Source organism: Amblyomma maculatum, chromosome 1, assembly GCF_055883805.1.
Source record: "Amblyomma maculatum isolate TAMU_Amacu chromosome 1, ASM5588380v1, whole genome shotgun sequence".
Taxonomy (NCBI): domain Eukaryota; kingdom Metazoa; phylum Arthropoda; class Arachnida; order Ixodida; family Ixodidae; genus Amblyomma; species Amblyomma maculatum.
In genome coordinates this window covers 254,384,002-254,408,400 of record NC_139344.1, presented here as the reverse complement: position 1 = coordinate 254,408,400, position 24,399 = coordinate 254,384,002, and the positions used below count along the sequence as shown (strand labels likewise).

The 24,399-nt window shown below is 46.1% G+C and overlaps 1 protein-coding gene across 1 annotated transcript in view; it reads right to left on the bottom strand.

The window, feature by feature from the left end:
- Positions 1-17,605, bottom strand: part of LOC146206258 (kalirin-like) — a 38,338-nt gene extending 20,733 nt beyond the window's left edge. The window contains exons 1-6 of the mRNA XM_084608660.1: positions 17,600-17,605; positions 12,875-13,011; positions 8,585-8,702; positions 5,081-5,438; positions 1,596-1,727; positions 1,366-1,518 (exon numbers count right to left, since the gene is read on the bottom strand). Coding sequence (XP_084464786.1) covers positions 1,366-1,518; positions 1,596-1,727; positions 5,081-5,438; positions 8,585-8,702; positions 12,875-13,011; positions 17,600-17,605 — 904 coding nt within the window. The remainder of the gene's footprint in view (positions 1-1,365; positions 1,519-1,595; positions 1,728-5,080; positions 5,439-8,584; positions 8,703-12,874; positions 13,012-17,599) is intronic.
- Positions 17,606-24,399: the final 6,794 nt, after the last annotated feature.

Genomic DNA, 24,399 nt, shown 5'->3' with positions numbered 1-24,399 from the left:
GATAAATTTGAATTGCAACGACCGACGTACACCCTTGAAAAACTAGATATCAGCTGTGTGCTTGTTGCAACCGCGACATATTCTTGTGTTGTCCGACGTACTGCCGCGCAGGCTACACTCCCTCTTTAGTACTGCCGCTACAATAATACCAACTTTTTAAGCTGAACGCAGTCGATTCGCACGATAAACGAACCTCACTCAGCAGCAGACGATGATGCTTCGTCTGGTCACAAAGGTATACCGTTCGCGGGCGCCGGCGTCGTCTGCGTTCGAATAGCGTCGTCTACGCCGCAGTCTGTTACAGTGGTCCGTTCTCTTACGTTCCGTTGCCATGAAGTTTGAGAAGTGCTTTTTGAATGTAGTTTTGTCTAGGCTGGACACATTGAACGACCGTTATTAGTGAGCAAATTCAGTGCATATTGCAGCACACCAGACCACAAGAGAAGCTTGCGCGGTTCAGAGAAACACCCAGCGGCCAGCGAGCCTGTCGGCGGCACGACTTTACAACACTTATTTTTAGCGCATTTTAACAATAGATTTCCTCCGGAATTGCGTAGCATATCTTTGTCACACATTTCTTCAAAGCTCTCACCAACTTTTAACTATTGGCCACCTCCGCTGGTGCTCTGCGAAATGAGAAAAATGTTGCGGTAAGTTGTGTTTACATACGTTTCTATGGTTCACACTGCCACCTAGCACGACCATACGTTTCGCGGTGTTTAAAAATACGTCTTGTTTTCTAATGCCTTATAGGACAGCGTTTGCGGCCGCAAAAATGAGTTGACTCGCTGAAACTTGATGAATTCGGATACCATGCTGAAGCCAGGTTGAGCTTTGTAACCGCTCGTTAGTACTGTCGTTGTCACGTTGCCTTTGGACCGAATAGTTTCTAAATTTCGGACATTCTTTATCAAACCTCAAGAAAGTATTTTTACACCTGCTGCCCAGTGCTTAGGCACATTTCATGTTGACGTTTTCAGTAAGAGTAACATGTACCACTGAAGATACCTTACTCTGTTTCTCCGGGGTCGATAGAGATAACAGCCCTGTTCGTTCACCTTACTCTCAGACCGCCTGCTTGGTGCTAAGACATACGTATACTCCAGCACTATCTATCTGTTTGCTTTTGGCTTTTTGCATAGCTAAGCCTTGTAATCGAGCTGTGCTTTAGAGGTCATTGTGATTACCCCGAACTCGCTATATGGCCGCGACGATGACCACTGCTAAGCGGAGCCCAGATACCTTCGTTGCTAGCACTGTAAAAAAAGAGACGTCTGTAGGTGTGCGTGTAGTCGTTTAAAAGTACAGCATAAGTTCTTTTTCACGTTTTTTTTTTTTTTTAAGCCCAAAGAAAAACATACGCACCTGTCACTATAATTGTGTCTGAAGGCGGACCAGGATTACTTGTCCCTAGTTCCGAGTGGCTGACAACGCGGAACGTGTAAGTTCCCGGTTCGCAATGGATCACCTGAGTGCAGATGGTGGTTGGCGGCCCAGCCGGCTCCCAGTAGTGTAGGTCTGCGTGCAATGACGAGCGCTGCAAGTCGCAGTAACCCCCGCTTGAATTCAGGACTATATGAGGGGAAGATAGGTACCTTTGATGCTTTTTTCGACCACGTATCCAGTCATTGGGCACTCGTCTGTGCCTTCTGCTGGTTCCCATTTTAATTGAAGCTTGGTCCCCTCGGCATTCAGAAGCTGCGGTCGCCCAGGCTCGTTCGGCCTTCCTACACGAGTAGCAAAGACCTCACTACAAAATGAGTTACTGCAGAAAACTGGCAGCAAGACAATAGTCAGAACGACAGCTGGGATAAAGCTCACTCTGTGATGTTTCGTATTTATTTACTTGAAAATACTGCTACATCAGATGTGGGATGATGCAGGAGGGACTGCAGATACTGAAGTAGAACTTGTTGCTGGGCTAGTTGGTTCATGATCGTACGGGGAAAGTAAGCGCAAACAAAGAGAGGAGACAATTGACAACGCGCTACTGGCAACTGGCAGAGGCAACGCGCTACTGGCAGAGAGCGAAAAAAAAAAAAAGCAAATTATCGTACGCAACTAGAGGCACTCGCGCTATAAATTGTGCATTTGGTGGCTGTCGCAAAGAGCCATCCAGTTCAGTCATGATTTTTATTATCATTATTAATAAGTCTGTGCAGAAATAAAAGCTATGAAGATAAAAAAAAAATGGTCTAAATGGTACAATGTTCTAAGAATCAGTCCTGAGAGTCACGCGTGCACGCAGAATGATTTTTAAAAATGGAATAGCGCTACTATAAAAATGACATTGTGCACCAATTTTGTATAATTGTGACTTTTACTTAACAACGAGCTCAAAATGAACGAAAACAAAATTTTGCTCAAAACGCACTCGACGTGGTTGGTAATCCTTATTCCGGGATGGGCCGAATCCACCAGCCCTTTGTGTCGGAGGTCAGAGCTGTTGAAACGGTCCTCCCACTGCTTATTCGTCGAACTGACAACTTTGTCAATGGCCGGAGTATGTTGACTTGGCCAGACCATTTGTTATAAATTTGCCTTTGTTTTTTTTTTTTTTTTTTTTTTTTTTTTTTTTTTTTTTTCTCATCGCAAAACTAACATCCTGCGTCGGGAAGGGTCAGGTAGACGTTGTTGAATATACGTATTACTGGGCTTGAAATTATGTTGGTTTGCAACCTACGAAGTACAACTTTCTCCTCATTTTTCAGTTTCGAGTAAGGTGGTTGTTGTATGTAATCTAAACATAGTAGAAGTTCTTGATATGCGTGCAGCGGGCTAGTTTGCGTTCCATCCGTCATTTTGTCACGGCAGATGACAATGGCTGGAGCAACGGCGTGGGCGCGCGGTGAATCCCGCTGGCAGAGTGGAGTCCAAATGACGGATGCGAGATGTAATTTTTACCGCTGTCAAATGGAGTTTGCTATCCTTCACATTATTTCTTTAGTCTAATTTCTTCATGCCAATTGCGGTTAAATTATGAGAATGGGTTAAGTTTCGGAGTCAGCCACTAGAGTTACGAGCAGCTTCTGCATCGTCAGAGGTTTCATAAGAGATAGATGCGCTATTATTTTTCCGCTGTAATCTAGAGCATTCTTTTTCATTTTTTCGTCAATGGGACCGGCTACGTCTAAGTACACGACGTTCGGGTTCCTTCCATATTTGGTATAAATAGGTATAGCTTTCCCCTTGTCGTCGTGCAAGGATACAACTTGATGAATCTGGCAATGACGTCCCTAGAGGTATCCACCTATCGTTCTACAGAGAAAAGACCCCTCAGCACTCCTCCTTCAGCCTCTGCACATACCCACAAGCCTGATTTGCTGCACGAGGAGACAGGCTTCTGTATACAGGGTGTTCAAGCTAACTTTAGCCACGGGTTAAAAAAATAAAACATTTGGGTTGGGCCAGGGAAACCATTTGTATACAGCTTCCAGCCACCTGGCGCATCACAAGCAATTTTTTATTTTTCAATTAACTAGTCAGTAATTAAGATAATATTTATAATGTACTAACTATTGTCTTTAGACAATAAATGTGATTTGTAAAGTTGGAGAGCACCTTCTGAAAATCCCATTCTGTTTATTTCTGATAAAGAAAGCCTCACGCGTAATTTTTCTGGTCTCTGAAGAAAGCCCGCGACATATTAAAAAAAAAAAAAAAAAATATCACGTGACTGGTGCATTCTCGCGCCGCGATTGCGGTGCTCTCAACCGTGGTTTGAGTGAACGAAATCAGCTATGGCTTTAGCTACGAAGGAGGGGGGTGTTGCTGCGGCAGGCCGAGATGTCTGCGATGGTCGACAGTCGGTGCACGTGACGATGCAAGTTGCAGTGAGCTCACTGCGCTCGGTGCAACCACCGCCTCTAGAACTGGGCTGTCGAGTCACGGCCACAGCTGATTTCGTTCACTCAAACCACGGTTGAGAGCAACACAATTGTGGCGCGGGAATGCGCCAGTCACGTGATATTTTTTTGTATTTCGCGGGTTTTCTGTACAGCTTGGGAAAAAAAAAAAAACGGTACACGTGACGCTTTCTTTATCGGAAATAAATGTAATGGGGGTTTCAGTAGGTGCTTTACAGCTTTGCAAATTGCCTAAAAGCAACAGTTAGTAAATTAGGAAAGTTATCTTAATTACTGATTAGTTACCTGTAAAATAAGCAAAATATTGCTTGTGGTGCGCCAGATGACTGCAAGCTGTAAACAACTGGCCTTCTGTTCTGCTTCAAATGCTTTATTTTTTAACCCTTGGCTAAAGTTAGCTTGGACACCCGGTATAAGATCTGTCAGCGAGTCATACGCCTAGCCCTTCCAACTTCTCGGTGGAGACTCCCACTGGGATCCCAGTGGTTCTTTTGTAGGCTTATGGATTACTATGGCAATCTTTACGCATCGTTTCTTGTCAGCGCCCAGTAAGGATACGCAGCTGCCATTTACGAAGGATTTAAAAAGTCTTACAGTTTCGAGGTAATTCAAATAACGAAAGCCCCGCTGATGTAGACTTGGTCGGAGAACGCACCCGGCTGGCGCTGCCATGATGAGCAGAATTTCACGCATCTGTCATTGCGCGCTCGCAAACATTCGTCATGCGATGTACGCCAGTGGGCGTTGCGTTGTGGCGCCTGTTGCAGAATGGAAGGGAAGATGCTCTCAACGCAGATAATACTTTTGATGCACTCAAACGCGAGCGCTACTGCTATGCCATGAGACTTATGGCAAACTGGTGAGTGATGAGAAGCGCCCGAAGGCAGCCTCCTGTCATCTCCCGCCGCCGAAGTAAGAGCGGCGGTATATTAATATGTTGCTGATTACGTGCTTTCAGGGCTTTTTTTTTTTTTGATAGTACAACTCCTTCCCCCAGACCATATTTTATATTTCTTTGAGATTTGACCCGACATATTGTGCAAACTTTTTTCTTTCTTTTGTTTTCGACCGTGCCATCACCTTGCACACGCCACAGTTCTTCTTGGACGAGGAGCATCCCTTTCGAGACACTCCGGACGCACGCCACTTATTTCCTCACCCTGCAGAAGTGCATGGCTTTTCTCGCACCGGCTGCCCGGTGCAGAGGTCCATACCTGTAACGAGTAACCTCCTGGAGGCGGTCGTCTGAGTGGCGCCGTCCTCGACGTGACTGCAGACGTAGGTCCCGGCGTCCTGGGGCCCGCAGTTAGCCACCTCCAGGCTACTCGAACCGTCGGCGTGCAGCCGCGCCACGCAGCGGTCGGCCAGCAACCGCGGCTGCTCGCGGTACGCTGGCGACTCGCCTTCCACAGAAGCCCCCATGCGGAAAAGAACGGGAGCCGAGTGTACTGGCCCTGACGCCCGTACGCTCCCGCCGTCCGGTAGTCGCCACGAGACCGCTCCTCCGCACGAGCCGGGAGGCGTCATCTGGCAGCGTAGCACGACGCAACTGCCCGGGGCCGCCACCACCGGCTGTGGGATGCAAGTCGGGGATTACTCGATTCGGCATCAAACACATGTGCGGCACGCTTCAGCAGCCGAAGCTCGTGCCTTCCACTTTTACGTTTGGAACAAAAGTGATGCAAAAGAGTCTTTTGTTCTTGTTAGTGTTCACACTGGCGCTGTTGCTTTCCAACATGAGCAAAATCACTGTGTTGTCGTTCGGGTGGTGAAGACGCCAAACAAGCTGTTATCGAAAAGCGACGCGCTATAGTTTCCATATTGATCTGCCGCAAGGACGTAGGCCGCTCTTCTCGGATACCCATATTACACGTACAGACCCATGTGACGGCTGGCAGCCATGATCGCGTGGTCTCACTCAGCTAAAGGCATGTCCGTACGGCGGATGGAAGTGAACTGTCCAGGAGCAACAGTACAGAGCTCAAGTAACTGCTGTGAAAGAGTCCATATACGAATTAATAGATCAAGGCTCTACGACTAGCCTTTGTGTTGCACGGAATTTGATCATGATTCACATGTAGACAAATGGCAAAACTCAACTTCTAGAAATCGAATGGCATCGCTTTCAAGCAACTTCGACCCCTGGTTGGTAAACAAAAATAAGAAGTTGTACACGTTTGTACAAATCACTTCGTAATGAAATCTCAAATGTACGTATTCGTGCAACCTCACCCCGAGCTTTTAAAAGATATTGCATTAAAACTGAAAATTGTTACAAAAAACACTATGAAGCAGTTGATTAATGCCAAAGGCAAAAGCTGGAAACGTTTTCAAAACTTTTTCTTCTAGAAGAACGGACTGCGTAGCACTGTTGCGTTTGTAAAAACACACGAAAAACCAACGAGATCTATTAGCGAAACAACAAAACACGCTGAATGGTTCCTTTAATCGTTCGGTCTTCGCCACGCAAAAATTATGGTACGTAAAGGCGCACCGCTGCCCGTCTGCCGACACCTGAAGTTGTACGCATATGTACCGTTGTCTCACAAGTCTCACAAACCGGTCATAAGTATGATGCCGAATTACCTCCTTAGTCCAAGTGGGTATTTGCAAAAAAAATCTTTTTTGCGAAATTCTCCCTCCTCTCCTCTTCTGCCGCTTCTCAGATTCACCTTCACTGCACTTTCAACGGTACAGTCATGACATGCGGCATAACGGCAGTAATACCGGAAGCTATAGCTTCAAGGAAGCCGTACACTAACATGAAAAAAAAAAAAATAAAGGAAAGGCTTTGTGAGATATGAAGATGGTTTCTGCGGCGTTGCGCCAATGTTGGCGGATATCATAAAACAAGAGATTAATGAAACCGGTAAGCTGGTTGACTCATTTCTGTAATCAACTTTCTAACTCTTATAGTTCTAGTAGCAATTAGAGATTTGTAGTCAGTCGTTATTAGTAGCCAAGTCAGCTTTTCGAATTCTTAAAACGTGATTATACCTCCTCGGCGCTGTGGCTCATCAAGTTTTGACTATCTCGCGCCAAAAGAGGCGCGCGCTCTAAGCGCTGTCGCTACTCAATCAATGTCGCTACTGGGTCATTCCGTGCGAAACGACCGATCCGAAAAGCGACAACCTCCAATTATTCTGAAAAAAAGAAAAAAAAAAGTTGGGCTTATTGCCTATTGTGCGAAAGGATATTGGTGAAGGTATGTTTCTAGAGAAAAAAAATTTGTATTCGAAGTGTTCGGAAAGAAGCAAAAGCTGATCAAATAAAAAAAAAATTCACCTCTGAAACAACAATAGGCCAAGACAGATATATTTCTTCAGTATTTCGCATCCTTGAAGCAATTTTTATTTTGCTTCAGGCCGATCATGTTTCTCTTAGTTCGCGACTATTTCTTTGAAATTTGAACAAACGAACGTAAAAAAATGCCCGAAGCGCGAAGGTGGCTTTCTCTTCATTCTTCTTTAGCTGTAGACTCATGACACACATAAACTGGCGCCAAATTGAATATGCGAACCATAATATTGACACGTACGTGTTCTGCAGTGAAGTCACATTTGGGCAATGTCTGTCGTTGTCGCTGGTTAGGGACTTCAAAAATAATTTCTTCCGTAAAATAAAACTTACTCGCATAAAACCTTCTAGACTAAACGCTATGACGATAATGTGTATAATGAGCCATCTTGAGTGTTTTGATTTCGATGGCCTTGATTCCGAATACAGGCCTTAATATCAAGAAAAAGTCACTTTTTTTCAAAGCCCGGAACAAATTTGTTTTAAAAACTGCTCTGTTCGACATGTTCAAGCCGGTTTTAACGTTAACTACAGTAACCTAGGAAAGCGCGAAAAAATTGCTTCTGCTTACGCTTTATCGAGGTTAATGCGAAAATTTTCCTAAAACGCGACATTTTGTTTCAATATTTAGTGACCCCAAAAAATGCGAAACATTCTTACATTGTTCCATTCAAGGACTGACATGAAAGAACAATGCATGTGAAATATTTAAGAGAAAAACCTAACTGTGATTGCGTCTTGCTTCACGAATGATTCAAACTTTTTTTTCCCTTAGATGAGTTTCGCTTCCTCTTGGAAACTTAAAATAGCGCTTGCGCCCCCGAGAATTTTTTTTTTCTCGACAAAAGTACTTTGACGAATGCCCTTTCGCACAATTGACAACAAGCCATAATTGCCCTTAGAAGCCTAAATGTAGCAGCTCAAAAGTTTATTACACAAGTTAGTTAACCAGCTTGCTACTTAACGTTATTCTATTTTTTTTATGATATCCGCCAAAAGTGGTAAAATGAAACCGCGAAAGCTGTCTTCATTTCTCAAGAAGTTTATTTTTGAAAATAATTAAGTGGCCGGCTTGTTTGAAAAACCTGATGTGTAAGAGGCAATGTTCATGAAAGCGTTGCCTGCTTTATGCACAGCTGAACGCTCAGGAGATAAATATGCAGCATAACTTGCAATTTTCAGTTTGGCGTGCTATTCCTCTAATGTGGCAAAATGACAAGGCCGCGTGTTGCTGGCGAAAAACAAGACATGACAAATACGAAAGAAAACAGCGTATTGCAGCGATAACGTTACACTGTAAGAGCATGTATATATATATATATATATATATATATATATATATATATATATATATATATATATATATATATATATATATATATATATATATATATATATATATATATATATAGCTGCATGACAACACTCCTTGCCTCAGTGGAGTTATTTCCTTCGACGGAGAGAGAACTGTCGTCTTGCGATGTCCGCTTCTTCTTTTCAGCCTTATAGGTCCTCTTTAACCGCAGTGACCATGGCCTCCTGCACAAGGCATATTGCGGCGATTTCATTCTGACCAGGCCCAGAAGTGCCGATGTTCGAAACACTATAATTATATATAAGCAGATCAATTAAGGGGAAATGAGGGTGCTCGTTATAATGCATGAAGGAAAGAAGCCAACAGTCGCCGAGGCCAAGGAAAGCGTTCGGGATGATACTTTGTCATTTTTTTATTGTTTACTTGGATAATAACAGAAATTTGTAATGTAATCTGTATAGGGGAAAGATAATTAAACACAAAGTAGAAGAAAAAACAACGTGCCGATGGTGGGAACCGAACCCACGACCTCCGAATATCGCGTCCGGTGCTCTTCCAACAGAGCTAGCTCGGCCGCTGTCCCCTCTGCTACTTGCTTGGGTATTTATGTTGTCTGTATACGAACCTTGAGAGTGTTCACCAGCGCCACCCTCAGCCATAGCGGCGAACGTGGAACGTCCTTTGTTACCGCCAGCGTCACGTAGAACGTGATCAAGAGCGAGGGCGAAAGCTGTGCTAGAACCCTCTTACGCTACCTATGGCTTCAAGACTGCCAGAACCGAGACCCCCGTAAACTATAAGCAGATCAATTAAGGGGAAATGAGGGTGCTCGTTATAATACATGAAGGAAAGAAGCCAACAGTCGCCGAGGCCAAGGAAAGCGTTCGGGATGATACTTTGTCTTTTTTTTATTGTTTACTTGGATAATCACAGAAATTAGTAATGTAATCTGTTTAGGGGAAAGATAATTAAACACAAAGTAGAAGAAAAAACAACGTGCCGATGGTGGGAACCGAACCCACGACCTCCGAATATCGCGTCCGGTGCTCTTCCAACTGAGCTACATCGGCCGCTGTCCCCCCTGCTACTTGCTTGGGTATTTATGTTGTCTGTATGCGAACCTTGAGAGTGTTCACCAGCGCCACCCTCAGGCATAGCGGCGAACGTGGAACGTCCTTTGTTACCGCCAGCGTCACGTAGACCTGCTGAGGGTGGCTGGTGAACACTCTCAAGCAGTGGGCTCACTGCCGTATCCATGCGCCGCTCCGCCGTGAAGCACTCAGTGTCGATATCTCCGGCGCCCGCCAGGGGCGCTGCTGCCAGCGTCACCTGAACGATCTCGCTAGTCGCTTCTTTTGCTTCGCGGCAGCGGCGACGACGGTTTGCTTTTCACAGCCCCTTTTGATCAGTTAGTCCTCTATCGCCTGCTAAATCCGTGTGGTCTTTTTGTGTCTCACGCTTTTTTAGCGTGCTATGTCAGTGAAAAATGCCTGGCCGTCGTCGAAATTACTGCTTCGCTCCTGGGTGCAGAACTGGCTACAGCCGTGTGAAAGACGCGCCGAAGGCGTCTTTGTTTAAAATATAAAATAAAAATAAAAACTTAAAATATAAGGCATGTATCTCAAGGGACCTGAACTCATAATATGAGAAAATTGTTTTCACAGGAGGATCAACCGGCTCATCAGCATCATGACTTCTAGGTTCCCGGCAGAAGCTCTGCGACCCAATTCTTCATCAGCCAAAGCACTCTCGGATTTTCTGAATTATATCACATCTTGGGAGCAGCACGCTGGTGGAGCAGGAGGGTTCTTAAGCGAGTCAACAGCGACTGGTCTGCGTGTGACAATCTCAAGCACTCTAGGGCTACTGTCATAACTAGAAAATTTAGGGTATGCATATCTTATGACATCTCGGCTTAGTCAGGATATCGTATTGAAAATTTGTTTGGAATCGTGAGACAAGCCTCAGGCTGTAATGACCATCCAACTCCCACTCAGTTTCTCATAACAATTAACTGCATGTCATTCTATAGTTTAGTCAAAACTGTGAGATATGGCAATGCAGATCCATATGTGCACTCAGTGCTTTGCTTGATGCTGAGCACAGCAGTGCAGGTGGTCCTCCCAGCAATGCGTGGGACCAGGTGGATGCCCTCATTGCTTCGGGGAACTTGCCAGATGCGGAAGCGATGTTGTCTTCAGTGGATCATGACGAACACATAGAGAGAAGCGACTCTCGCTTAACTTATTATGTGTCAGGATACGTCGCGAGGAAGTTCATAATAAAAACTAAGTGCCAGGAATGCATGAAAGCTCTGACCGTGCCATCTGAAGATGAGAGTCTTGGGCTGGCTGCATTAATACGATACAGAGACAGAGGCGGGCTACTATACCCGCACAGCACACTGTTTTCTTTTGTGAAAACTCTTGAGGATATGTTCACGGAATGCTTCAGCAAAAAACAGTTGCATACCGATAGCATTTTAGATCTGCTCAGCCTGGTGAAGGCAAGATGCATGCGCAACATTGGTTGCACTGAGCATTCAGCTGAGCTCACCAAGAATGTGATCAGCTTTTACCTTACAACGCGGCTTCATTTTTTTACAAAGGGCATTAACTCAGAGAGAAATGAAAAAAGAAAGAGGACCATGCACAAGAAGATCGCGAAAACTTCCTAGTCTGCATGGTGTAGGATTATGTCCACTTGTAAATATTCGGCCAGATTTTTCGGCTGCACGTGTTCCAAGTCTTAAAATAAACGTTATTACATAAGAGTGCCTTGTGTTTATTTCCTTTACATGTTTTGTTGGGTTTAGAGCGACGCAATGCATATAAATAGCTTCTCGAAGCAGCAATGCGCTGATGTCGAATTTCGCGCGCATACTTTGGGAAGAACACTGCTTAATAACATGCATTTCCGCAGCCGATGGTAGATGTAAAAAAAAAAAAGGTTACGTTGAAATTGGCCCTGTGGTATTCTCACTGCGAGAATGCGGCGACCATTACCGTTATATTATCAAATATCATTGCACATCCTGAAGGCACCCTTCGCCATTGTCTGCGGTGCAAAAATTACCCGGCCCCATAGGTCACTGCATACTGGTAAGATGCAGCAAAAGATGTATCGTGCATCAGACGTCATGAATATTGCATTTCGTTCGCCAAATCCAGCAGTGAACGGTACCCGTTCTACTTCGGCGCGCGGTCTAGCTTCAGGTTACGCTGGGAAGCGCGCCATCTGCCGGTGTCGACATGAAGTGCGTCACGCGCCGCCGCCATGTGAGCGCACTACTCTCAAGGTTCGTATACAGACAACATAAATACCCAAGCAAGTAGCAGGGGGGACAGCGGCCGATGTAGCTCAGTTGGAAGAGCACCGGACGCGATATTCGGAGGTCGTGGGTTCGGTTCCCACCATCGGCACGTTGTTTTTTTCTTCTACTTTGTGTTTAATTATCTTTCCCCTAAACAGATTACATTACTAATTTCTGTGATTATCCAAGTAAACAATAAAAAAAAAGACAAAGTATCATCCCGAACGCTTTCCTTGGCCTCGGCGACTGTTGACTTCTTTCCTTCACACACATATATATATATATATATATATATATATATATATATATATATATATATATATATATATATATATATATATATATATATATATATCCACGCAGTGCGAAGGTCGGCCGGAAGTCCAAAACGAAAAGAACGAGGGGAGGGTATGAAGCGACTGCGCTAACGACTCCTGTCTTCGGGTCCTTTTGCAGATCATTCTTCGTGCCCCCAAAATAGAACGGAACACGGGCTCGTGAAAAAAAAAAATACTCCGTTTTATTTTGAGGCCACTAGTACACGCACATTGTTATTCATTCAATTATTAACTCCTTAATATGTTCCTCTATTATCGCGCAAATATTCATTACTACGCAGTCGTTATCTACTCAGTTATGTGAAACACCGACATATATCTTACTCGTCTCCCGAGGATCCTGGAAGGTTCGACTCCCATCTCACCCTCCCATTTCAAATGACAAGCCCGAGACTGCAGCTCTTGCCACACGCAATTGCGTTGGGTGTAAACCCAGTAAACCCCCTAAAATGATTTCAACTGAGTGCAGCCGACAACGTAACTTTTCGTGGTATTTGGATCTTGATAGCCTCGATGGCTGCTGCACCACCAGGCCTCTACATCTTTCAGCTGTCAATCAGCTACCATAATCCCAGGAAAGAAGAAAAACGAAGGCGTAACGTGCAGCCAATGAAAACCGCGAAGTACGCAACTCATCGGACTGAACAGAGTGTCCGAAGCGCGCAGCGGTGCAGTGCCTCGTAGGTATTCACCAGTCACAATTTATTGGGCATTATATTGGACAAAAGGTGTGCTGTTGGTTTACCCATTCCGCAGTGATGTCCTTTCCTCCTGCCGGTTGCCCGACGACGTGAAGCTGGCCACCCGCCGCCACGGGGACGGTCGCTCGTCGTGGGGGCTGTGCCCTCGCTGCTCCTGGCCAGGCAACGTCTCCTCGGCCTCCTGCGTAAGTCGGCACAGCAGTGTGCGCCACTATCTTCACAGTCCATTCTTTATAAAATCAATTTGTGCATATACGTTACTTCGGTGACATCAGTGACAAAACCCTTCACAATCTTTGTATGCTCAATTTAAAATATCATGACAATGAAATACTTTCCCCGTCGGCCTCCGTAATAGCGAAAACTGCAGTTAGAACGTAACGAAAACAAAAATCTCCTAAATCCGTTCAAATACAGAACCTCGATTCCCATGAACAACCTTCGGTTGCTCAGAAGCGCTGCTTTTAGATGAAGCACATTGGAAAAAACACAGCGCCAGCTGATTTTCCAATAGTATGTGCTGATGCTGCGTGCAGGAAGCTCGGCGGAAACGTGTCCTCGGAGCGTGTCGCAACGAGCGCCACATCATATTCATTCGCTTGCTTCGAAGCTTGGTGGAAGGAAAAGCGCAGTCATTGTCAACTGAGTGGTCGTTATTTTCTAGAGGGGCGGAGCAAAAGCGCATGACGCAGCAGATAAGAGCAGACAGTTTGAATATGCAGCGTTGTCGCTGCGACACATCAGCGAACGTTGCACCCCTTCTTGAGCATCTATAATGCGTTCAGTTTCGGTTTCGTGCGGAAAGAAGCGCGGGATGCCATTGCGCTGCACAACTTCAGAAAATGCGTTTTTCTCCATTTCAAAGACTGAAATGTGACACAGTCTTGACCGCAATCAATCCCCCCCCCCCTAACAAATGCCTTCACTTGGGACACGCTCGCGGGAACGATTTGCAGCGAATGCCCGGCTGCGGGATCGGGTTTCGGGAGAGCGCGTCTGGCCGACCGCTCTCTCGTCGCCACGGCGGCGCACTGCCCGTGCTCCGATCACTGGCGCCTCCCGAATAACTCTTATCGCAACGGTTTTTTACACACCTGCACTGCTGGGGAGCGGCCGTCCTGGTATGCATCAGAATCACTCGATAATTTTCAGAGCACCGCGATTCTTTTCCCCGCGCCGCTGCGCCACCGATTGGTCAGCATGGGTCACGTGGTGCGCCGCGGCCCGCTTTCGCCATCAAGCTTCCAGAGATTGCTGTAATTCGCGTCTGGGTTTTGTTGCTCAAGTTTTTTTTTTCTTGTAAGAAGCGCGGCAGACTGTCAGGCTACAGCGCTTTCGGCTGCAGCAACCTGCATGACTTCGGAAAGTTTTTTTTTTTTTTTAAGGCAGAAGCCTTAAGGCTAGCTCGTTTAGCGAAAATGTGAGCGCGTGATCTGTGCCCTAATGCGTCGCTCGCTGTAGCGGACGAGTGAGGAGGAAGATTAAGAATGGAATGAAAACAATTGATGGTGATAAGTATGAACAGAAGTTATAAACAGACTCGATATTGTTAATGACTACGTAACAAAAATGATCAACAATGACTTCTCAATGACCAGTATGTCAAACTTCAACTTGTAATGACCGGACATGAGTGGAAATTAGTAAAATGCTTAGCGATGTGTGGTAATGACTACAATGACTAGTCATGACTCATGACTGCTAATGACTATGAAACGGCCAAAATAACAAACGATGGCTTGTAATGACCGCAACTGATTAGAAATGAGTAAAATACTTAACTATGAGTGGTAATGACTCATCATGACTACGAAACGATCAATATTGAAAACGACTTGAACTGACCGCAACTGATTTGAAATGAATAAAAATGCTTAGCTATGAGTGGCAATGGCTACAATTACTAGGCATGACTAATCATGACTTCTAAACGACCATTGCGTCAAACGACCCCTTGAATGACCGCAACTTATGGAAATGAGTAACAATGCTTAGCGATTAATGTTAATAATTAATAATTTTCCTTGCGTCATTAACGATGTTTTACAAGCAAGCACGAGTGAGCTTGCGTCAAAGTGTGCGCGCGCATGTGCAACGACGTAGTTGGCATCTGCACCTCCACTGAGAATCATTCAATGTGATCATTGCCGGAGGTAATCGAGGAAAGCAAGAAAGTTCAAGTTACTACAATACTACGAAAATTACAACAGACTAACAAGGTACCGGATTAATCGATAGAGCTATCTGGCAGGACTGGATTGATCCGCATGCAGACCGCCGCTCAGCCTTCCATACAAGCTTATCGTTCACAGTTCGCGAATTCTACTGCTTCTAAAGTAGCTGCGGTGCTCTTGAAGGCAATGCACAGGCAAATGATCATGGTGCTTTCAAAATGTTCTCTGCGTTTGAATTGAATATAGCCGCGCCAGAGGCGCGCCTCGAGTAGTTGGAACATAGTTGGAAGCTTCATGGCCGGTCATGGTTGCCAGCACGCGAGGGGACCTTCACGGTACTCTGAAAATTATCCAGTGACTCTAGTCTATGCATGCTCGCGGTATCTGTTTTCAAGTTCTTTCTTTCTTTCTTTTTTTTTTTTTGTCCTTATGTTATTGTTGACTTTTTCTCAATTTCTGGCTTCCTCCGAGGGAGACTTGCCTTGCTTTTAGTGTCGTCTTCGTGGAAGCACTTCACGTATTTAACATTCGTCGGCTCTCCAATTTCTTTTCCCCCCTACCCCTTTTTTTCTTGTTCTCTCTCCCTCTTTGTTGCATTACCAGCTATTAATCAACGGGAGCTTTTCGCCCTTTTTCAGTGGTGTTTCTCCAAAGACAGATATCGAGAATTCCTTCTCCCTCTCTTAACAGTGGCCAAAATGTGCGGACTCATTCTCCATTATCAATTCTACCCTGAAGAAGGACTGTCCACCATCCGAAAATATTGTTAGAATAAAATAGATAATAGGGAAAGTTGTGTGACATCCTGTATATAGATACAGATACAGATAATATATATATATATATATATATATATATATATATATATATATAGTTTGGTTTTGGGAGTTTAAGGGTTTAACACCCTAAGCTACTCAGGTTATGAGAGACGCCGCAGTGGAGGACTCCGGAAATTTCGACCACCTTGGGCTCTTTAACGTACATTGACATCGCACAGCACACGGGTGCCTTGCTTTTCGCCTCCATCGAAGGGCGGCCTCCGAGGCCGGGATTCGACCCGCATCCCTGGGAACAGTAGTCGAGTGCCCTAACCACTGCGCCAACCCGACGGGGTATATGCGCTGAAAAAAAAAAAAAAAAAAACTTTCCTTGTCGCGAATAATAGAATGGGGGTTTTTAATGGCGGTCTCAAACTTTACGAACCCATTTTTGTCTAAACTCAATATATAGTAATTTAGGTAAATTGCTTTATTTAGCTAATTAACTGCAAGACAAAAATATTGTGTGCGGTGCGCAAGGTGACTGGCAAAAATATGCAACTGGCTTCCATCGCCAACTTCAAAAAATATATTTATCCCATGTCTCAGATTAGCTGGGACATCCGGCATATATATGTTTCAGTTTCTTGCCCTCGATGTTTTGTGTCAGCAAGATAGCGGCTTCACTGTCATTTTCGTTGATTGTTCACCTCATTGACATCTTTTTGTTTTAACGCACGCATGTTCACCGAAATGGGTGGGGCATTGAATGCAGACAAAACGGGTAGTATGTTTGGTAGTTACGAGTTGATCATACCAGTTGGGAAACTCTGCTTCAAGAAGTGACCGGCTTCATTCAGTATGCATTTTTCGGGTGCTTATGTAGCGTGACGTCATATAGATGCGGTCAATAAAAGCTGTCTGCTACCGCAGTCATGACTTTTCGAAAATTGCTTCATTTTTTCTTTTTCTTCTTAGTTGACACCACGGTTCTTTCGCCTAATAATTTCTACTAATGCACCTCAGCTGATTTTATTTGTCAGGTGGTAGTGCATTAATCAACTATGTGAAAATTTACAACTTAAAGACAGTTTACTCTAATGACCGCTGGCGCCGCCACTATCCTATACATCCTAATTTTGGCCAATAAAAACCAACGTTTTTTGATACATGGGACCTATGGGAAGTTGCTCTGATCAAAGCAACAAAAGGGAGGGGGGGATTACTGGCCTCGCGCGTTTCGATGCCCTCGCAATGCGGTATGTTTCGCGCACACAACGACTCGCCACGATTCTCGATAGGGTACGTTCACAAGGGCCCGTGATTATCATCATCATCTTAACTACGCCAACTGCAGGGCAAATGACTATCCCATATATCTCCAGTTGACGCTGTTCAGTATACCAGCCGCAGCCGCTTAATCTCCTCAGTCATGAAACTTGCTGAACTTTCTAATCATAAGCATGGCAGGCCAGGCCCCGATTTGTCGGGAGGTTGCGTGACGTCACGAGAACAAGTGGCAAGGCCGAGTCCCAAGAAGCCGGCAACGAGCGCCGCGTTGGTGCGGGAGTCAGATGGGAATACCCTTGGATCCCGATTCAGACATGCTACCTTGAGGCCACGCAGGCACGTTCGTACAGTTTTGATAAAGTCGTAGGTTAAAGTAGAAAGATAAGGGATAGTTAAGCGGTAACACAATCCACACACGTCTCCTTATCTAGCACTTTTCTTGTGGGGAGCTTATTTCTTTGTGGAGAGCTATGGTTGCTATGCAGCCACTATAGATATATTCTAGAAATTTCCCATACCGCTCATCCACACACTGATTCCGCAATACCTGCATGACTGGCGGGTTTCAGATTGAGTCAAATAATTTCTCTTAATCTATCAAAGTTTTATATAAATGTTTGTTATATCCGCAGCATTATTCTACAAATTGGTTGATAGTGTGGATACCACCGTGGTGGATACGATTGGTCGTCGAGAAGCCTTTGCGAAAGACAGCCTGGTCTTCTGGTTGCCTCAATAACTGAAGTTTTCCTGATTTTAATATTGATTACCTTAGTAAATACTTTGTAGGTAACGGAATAGTAAGCTGGTCGGTCCAATATTTTTCCTGTACTTGACGTCCCCATCATTATGTATTGACATAATGCTAGCTTTCTTCTCAGACTGCGGGTCATGAGGAATTGCGTATAGACCAGATTTTTTAGCCGCTCCCGGGCGCGGCAATTTTCTGCCGATAAGCGCGCCGCCGCGCGGGCGCTTGCTTGGGGACTGCTGGGCCGCGCCTGCCTGGTAGCTACGGACTACCGTTCGGGTGCTAGAGAATATTGCCAAAAACTTTTTCACCGCACGGTTGTGTTGGAGCAAGTTTATTTGAATTGTCGAACTAAAATCAATTCATTATTAGTGGGATTTAGTTTGACGTTCATGTTAACTGTGTTTGTGTTCAGCACGCAGCCGCGCTAAAATGCTGGCTTTTCAGTGCCTTATTGACGACAAAACGTTTCTGAACAATTGCAAGCATTTCTCTTGCGCACGACTCGCATATAATTCCACTTCTAATGGGCTCTTCTTCCCTCATGCCAGCCATTTCGAACCTCACCAATTAGGCTGTGCTATCGTTTGCGTGCTGTGAGCCACTAACACCAACAAATTATCGCGGTGTGCTCATCTGGGTCGACAAGTTAACAGCAGGCAAGTTTTGTTGCTCTTTATTTATAAACACCGCTGCATTAGAATCGTTTCTTTTTATTCCTGGAAAATCTAGCGTCTATCAAATCGTAGCGCCTGCATATCAAGCAAAATACTTTAACCTGCACGTACATTGTCGTACATGCCAAAGGACCAAACAGCATCAATGAAATGCTAGCTAGAGCATGACAACTCAGTTTTCATGCGGTATATGAAGTTTAGGGTCGAAAAGTGGTATCGGCTATGAGGTACGCCGTAGTGAAGTGCTCCGAAATTTAACGAATATCTGGGGTTCTTTAACGTACGCTGACATCGCACACTACACAAGAGCCTTCAGCTTCGTCTTCATAGAAGAGCGGCCATAGCTTCCGTGATCAAACCCATGTCTTCCGGCTCAGCAGTCAAGAGCCCTAACCACAGAGCCACCGCTGAAGGGCACAACGCCGTTTCTCTATTGCTGATAAGTTTTGAACAAATAATAACACAGTAGCGGCTGAATACGAGTATAGGGAACCCAAGCTGGAGTTTGCTCCGCGACGCCAGCACTCGGTTTCTAGCGGAGCGGAGAGGAACTACAAAACCTATACACCACGGCCGGTCTCGAGGGAGAGTGCGCGCCCTCTCTCCCTCGAGACCGGCCGTGCCTACACCATGACCGGTCTCGGGAGAGAGCGAGAAGAGAAGCGCGCTCTCCCTCGAGACCCGCCGAGCCTTTTTTTTTTTTTTTTTTTCTGCCGAAAAAAGTTTTCAACAACATACGCGCATCCGCGCCCGCGCTGCGGAGTCTGCGCAGCCCGCTCGCTCGGGAGCGCGTGCCACGGGCAGCCGCACGTGCACGCGGAGCGGGAGAAGGATAGTGAGGACGAGGGGGGATGGTCACGCGTCTGCGTGCGCAAAGCCGGCGCTCTTTGCCAGTGGGGTTTCTTATTTTTGCTTTTTTCTGTGCCCCGGCTGACACAGAGACTGGCTGGAGGAATGTTTTTTATCGGTGCTTTCGAAAGCGAGAAATTATGATTAATTGGTCGCCGCGGACATCGTTTTCAAAGAGCGCTTGTTGACAGGCTCAAACATTAAAGAAAAACACGAGCGCGAATTCGCTACTCGAAGGCGAGAGGCAAGCGACACGTATTTTGAAGGATTTGAGGCGGCACCTCGTGATGTCTTAGTCCATGTTGTTCAGAGAATGAAGGGTCCAGCCTTCTCGTTGACGCGTGTACACAGCGACGAGTGCTCCGGGCGCGGGTTGGAGAGCTTCATTTCCCTTTGTGTCTGCTCACTTGAAAGGGGCCTATTTAACTCTTTGAGGACATACGTTTTAGGCGATGCTACCGGCGCCGTGGTGCGTTTTCGGCGCGTTTAGGACGCGTTCCCTACGAAGGCACATAGCATGCCGCCTTACCCTTTGGTTCCTGCCGACAGCGGACAGGGGAAGTTCGCTGCTGCGGCGCTTCCATTCGAAATCAATGACTTATCTACCTTTAACGATGAGGGGTTCCTAACGACCTGGGTCATTCCCCAGAAGCCAAGGCATGCCATTTTTTGCAGCAGTTTCTTCTCTCCACGAGACGAAGAGCGAGGAAATGCCTGACGACTTTCCCTGCAAACGGGGACATCTCTCCACGGAAACCTTTGTCTTCTTAATTCCATAGCTACGCTGTGCAATTCTATAGTTCAGTTATCTCCTCTAGCGAATGCCCAGTCTTGAGCTCCCGAAGCAGGATCGCGTAAGAATACAGAATGATTGACGTATGTGTTTTTCCTTTATAAGCACCAAGTGATCGCATTAATGACGAATATCTGTTTCTTGAGGCCGACTCGGTTCCGCGACGGCTGCTGCGGCGCCGCCAGTTACAGAGGTGCGAGATACGAGCAGTAAAAAATACCCCCCCCCCCCCCCCCCCAAAAAAAAAAAAAAGGCCGACAACCATCGGTTACCGTTTCCACACAAGCTTTGCGAAAAAGAGCACGCCGTCAATTGTTACATTCTAGTTTTTTTTTTTTTTTTGCCCTCTTCGTTGGAGCGTGACGGCGGCCAGAACGCGACCAGAGGAGGAGAGGAACAACCGAGCACGCGCGCGCGCAAACATGTGCTGGAAAGCAGCGCGGAGCAGACGCACAACATGCTTTTCCATGCGGCGGGGAGCAGACGACGCGGCCGCGCTGCGCGGAGGTTTTGACGGGATCTCCATAGAGGGCGCTGACGCGCAGAGCGGTGAAGCGCCCCCTGGCCCAAGTTTTCTCCCCTATAACCCCTTTAACGCGCGAGAGCATGGGCGCTGCCATATTTGATCATGTGACCCTTCCGCCATCGCCGGTCTTCGGGCCTTCTGGTTTGACGGCTTCCGGCGCGCTGGTACTCGGCTGCGCGATGCGGCGTACCCGCTGTCGCTGGGGGCAACGAGCTTGTAGCCAGCCAAAAAAGCTTCATGTGAATGTCCATAGTATGTGTAGGGGCTAAAAATCTTTAGTTTAACCACGCAGTTTATTTATTGCGTCCCCTTAACTGCCTGCATTAGCTGCAACGTTTCTACAAACCCGTCAGCTGTCAACTCGTTTTTTTTTTTTATCAATTCCCCCTCTAGCGCTTTTTGGAAAACACGATTTTCTGTAAAACTGAATAGATGACTGATTATTCCCTCTGATTATTCCCTCTGATTATCCCCTCAAAAAACTGATTATCCCTTCAAACTTCATTTTTAAAATTTTCTTGATCAAGGGGCGAATGCATGTTCAGACAGTGCATGCTGGCTGAGACGCATTATGAATGTTCACCATTTAACACTGTGCATAATATTTACTGCTCAATATGGACGCGCATGTAATCCCCAACAATTGATAAGGTATAATTTTACCTCCTGTAAACGTCCTGGCTTCAAGATTATTACGCTGCTTGAAGGCCGCATCAGGCGCTCAGCGGCGTTCACCTGCGCTCGGGCGAAAGTGACTGGAAACTGCACGGGAATTCAGAACCCACACTAGGTAGCCCAAGCAAGCGGGGATATAAAAAATCTTTGGTAAATTTCATCATTCGCCCGTGCATTAGTTTTATAAAAGCAGCAGTTATAACATGTACTGCAGCACTGCCTGTCTAATTAAAGTTTCGTTTGATTTGTGGGGTTTAACGTCCCAAAGCGACTCAGGCTATGAGTGGAGGATGCGGAAATTCCTACCCCCCGGCGTTCTTTAACGTGCACTGATATTGCACAGCACACAGGCGCCTGGGTATTCGGCTCCATCGAAAAGCAGCCACCGAGGCCGGAATTCAATACCGCATATCCTTGGGAACAGTACCTAATTAAAGTAAGAAGGCTCACTGACATGCCCGCATTGACTTTCCTTCTCTGCACAATCAATTCTTATAAATGCATATACATTAATAGTCATGTCAAGGTACTTCTTAACGCCCTGCGAAAACAGCGCGGTAGCAGTGCAAAGGCGCAATATATATATATATATATATATATATATACCGGGTGTCCCAGCTAACTTGAACCAAGGGTTACAAAATAATATATTTGAGGTAGGTCAGTGAAACCAAATGCATACAACTGCCAGCCTGTTTGCGCACTACAGGCAATTTTTTGTTTTGCATTTACTTAATTAGCTAATTAAGTTAATTTCTCTAATTTTTTTTAATATCGACTTTAGACCAGACATGTGAATTGGAAAGTTGTAGAGCACCTTCAGAAACCCCCATTCCATTAACTGCGATAAAGAAAGTCTCACGTGTATCTTTTTTTCCGGGCTCAGAAGAAAGCGCGCGAAATACAAATAATACCACGTGACTAGCGCATTTGTGCGCCGCGATTGTGGTGCTCTCAGTCGTGGTTTGAGCGAACGACATAAGCTGCGGCTGTGACCCGATGGTCCCGTTGCAGCGGCAGGCAGAAATGTTGGCGATGGTTCGAGCGAGCTCGAGCTCGCCCGTCGCCACCGCGATTTTGGCCAGGCCTGCGCACCGCAGCAGCCTACATCACGACAGGCGGATGGCGATAAAAAACCGGCAAATGAAGGTGCAGCGCTAATTTTAGTCGAGTCACATGTGTCATCTCGCCCCTTTACCCAAGCCTGTATGCGCAGATTCAGTGGCTGATACCTTATCGCTCATCCGTTTGTCGTGACGTTCGCTGATGGGAGAGAAGGAGGCCTTGTTAGAATGTCGGTGGTGTCAGCTCGCCGCTCTCGCTGCTACTGCACCGTCACGTGGGCCGGCTGTCTGACGCGGGCGAAGAAGCCATCGCAGGCATATCGGCCTGCCGCTTTAACGGGGCCAAGAAGACACGGCCGCAGCTGATTTCGTTCGCTCAAACCACGACTGAGAGCACCACAATCGCGGCGCACAAATGCGCTAGTCACGTGGTATTATTTGTATTTCGCGCGCTTTCTTCTGAGCCCGGAAAAAAAGATACACGTGAGACTTTCTTTATTGCAGTTAATGAAATGGGGGTTTCTGAAGGTGCTCTACAACTTTCCAATTCACATGTTTGGTCTAAAGTCGATATTTAAAAAATTAGAGAAATTAACTTAATTAGCTAATTAAGTGAATGCAAAACAAAAAATTGCCTGTAGTGCGCAAACAGGCTGGCAGTTGTATGCATTTGGTTTCACTGACCTACCTCAAATATATTATTTTGTAACCCTTGGTTCAAGTTAGCTGGGACACCCGGTATATATTGCGCCTATACACTGCTACCGCGCTATTGCAACTCCCAGAAAACGTCAGGGTCGTTCTCGCATTCCCATGGCTGCTGTCGGTGCTAAAATGAGCTGGTGCGTGAGGTATAGCCTTTCTCTACTGTTCACACGTGCTTTCTTGTCCCAGAAAGGAACATGAACTCGTGATACACCCCCGAGAAAAACAGTGGCCTATGATTTGCACCTTATGTAGAAAGCATCGTCTGTACTTCCGTCAATAAACAACAAGGTCATTAGCTCTACTTCCTCGCAGAATGCTTCTACAATACAGATGACACCTGCATCAAAGCAGCGGTGTTTAAAAGTCAGCCGGCATCCTCACACTAGATGCACAGCAGCAGTCCGCACTGCGCGCCGATGCGTTCCGAAGGCCAGCAATGTCGGCCATCCTAGTGGCGCCACCTATAAAGGAGAATGGAACTACTCTCTGTTAAAGGGTCGATGCTTTTCGATGCTTTCGGTGTGTGCGCGAAAGAGTGGTTTAGCCGTTCGGGCCAGGTCATGTAATGAAATTGTCTTTGTTGCGTTTCAGGAGGATACCAACAAAAGCTACTATGCTCAACGCCTTTGCACGCCGACTTCTATCTGAAATAAGGAAATAGCCATTTGGAGGGGTTTAACGTCCCAAAGCGACTCAGGCTATGAGAGACGCCGTAGTGGAGGACTCGGGTTAGTTTCGACTACTTGGGGTTCTTTAACGTGCACTGCCATCGCACAGCCCACAGGCGGAGGACTCCGAAAATTTCGACCACCTGGGGTTTTTTAACGTGCACTGGCATCGCACAGCACACGGGCGCCTTGCTTTTCGATGGAGGCGAAAAGCAAGGCGCCCGTGTGCTGTGCGATGCCAGTGCACGTTAAAGAACCCCAGGTGGTCGAAATTTTCGGAGTCCTCCGCTCCTCCGCCTGTGGGCTGTGCGATGGCAGTGAACGTTAAAGAACCCCAAGTGGTCGAAATTAACCCGAGTCCTCCACTACGGCGTCTCTCACAGCCCGAGTCGCTTTGGAACGTTAAACCCCACAAACCAGACAGCGCAAAAAAAAAGAAAAAAAAAGAGGACGTAGGTCCCAGTCTTTTTTTTTTTTTTACTGACTGCACTCATGGATTACAAACTTGCCCAAGCGTCTGTTACAGTCAGACTTGCACTCCCGTTAAGGAACGACAAACGAAAGCCAAAGACGAACCACTGGTGGCCGAAAACACGTTTTGCCCAAGCAAACTTCACCGCGAATGCTCGCCGATCC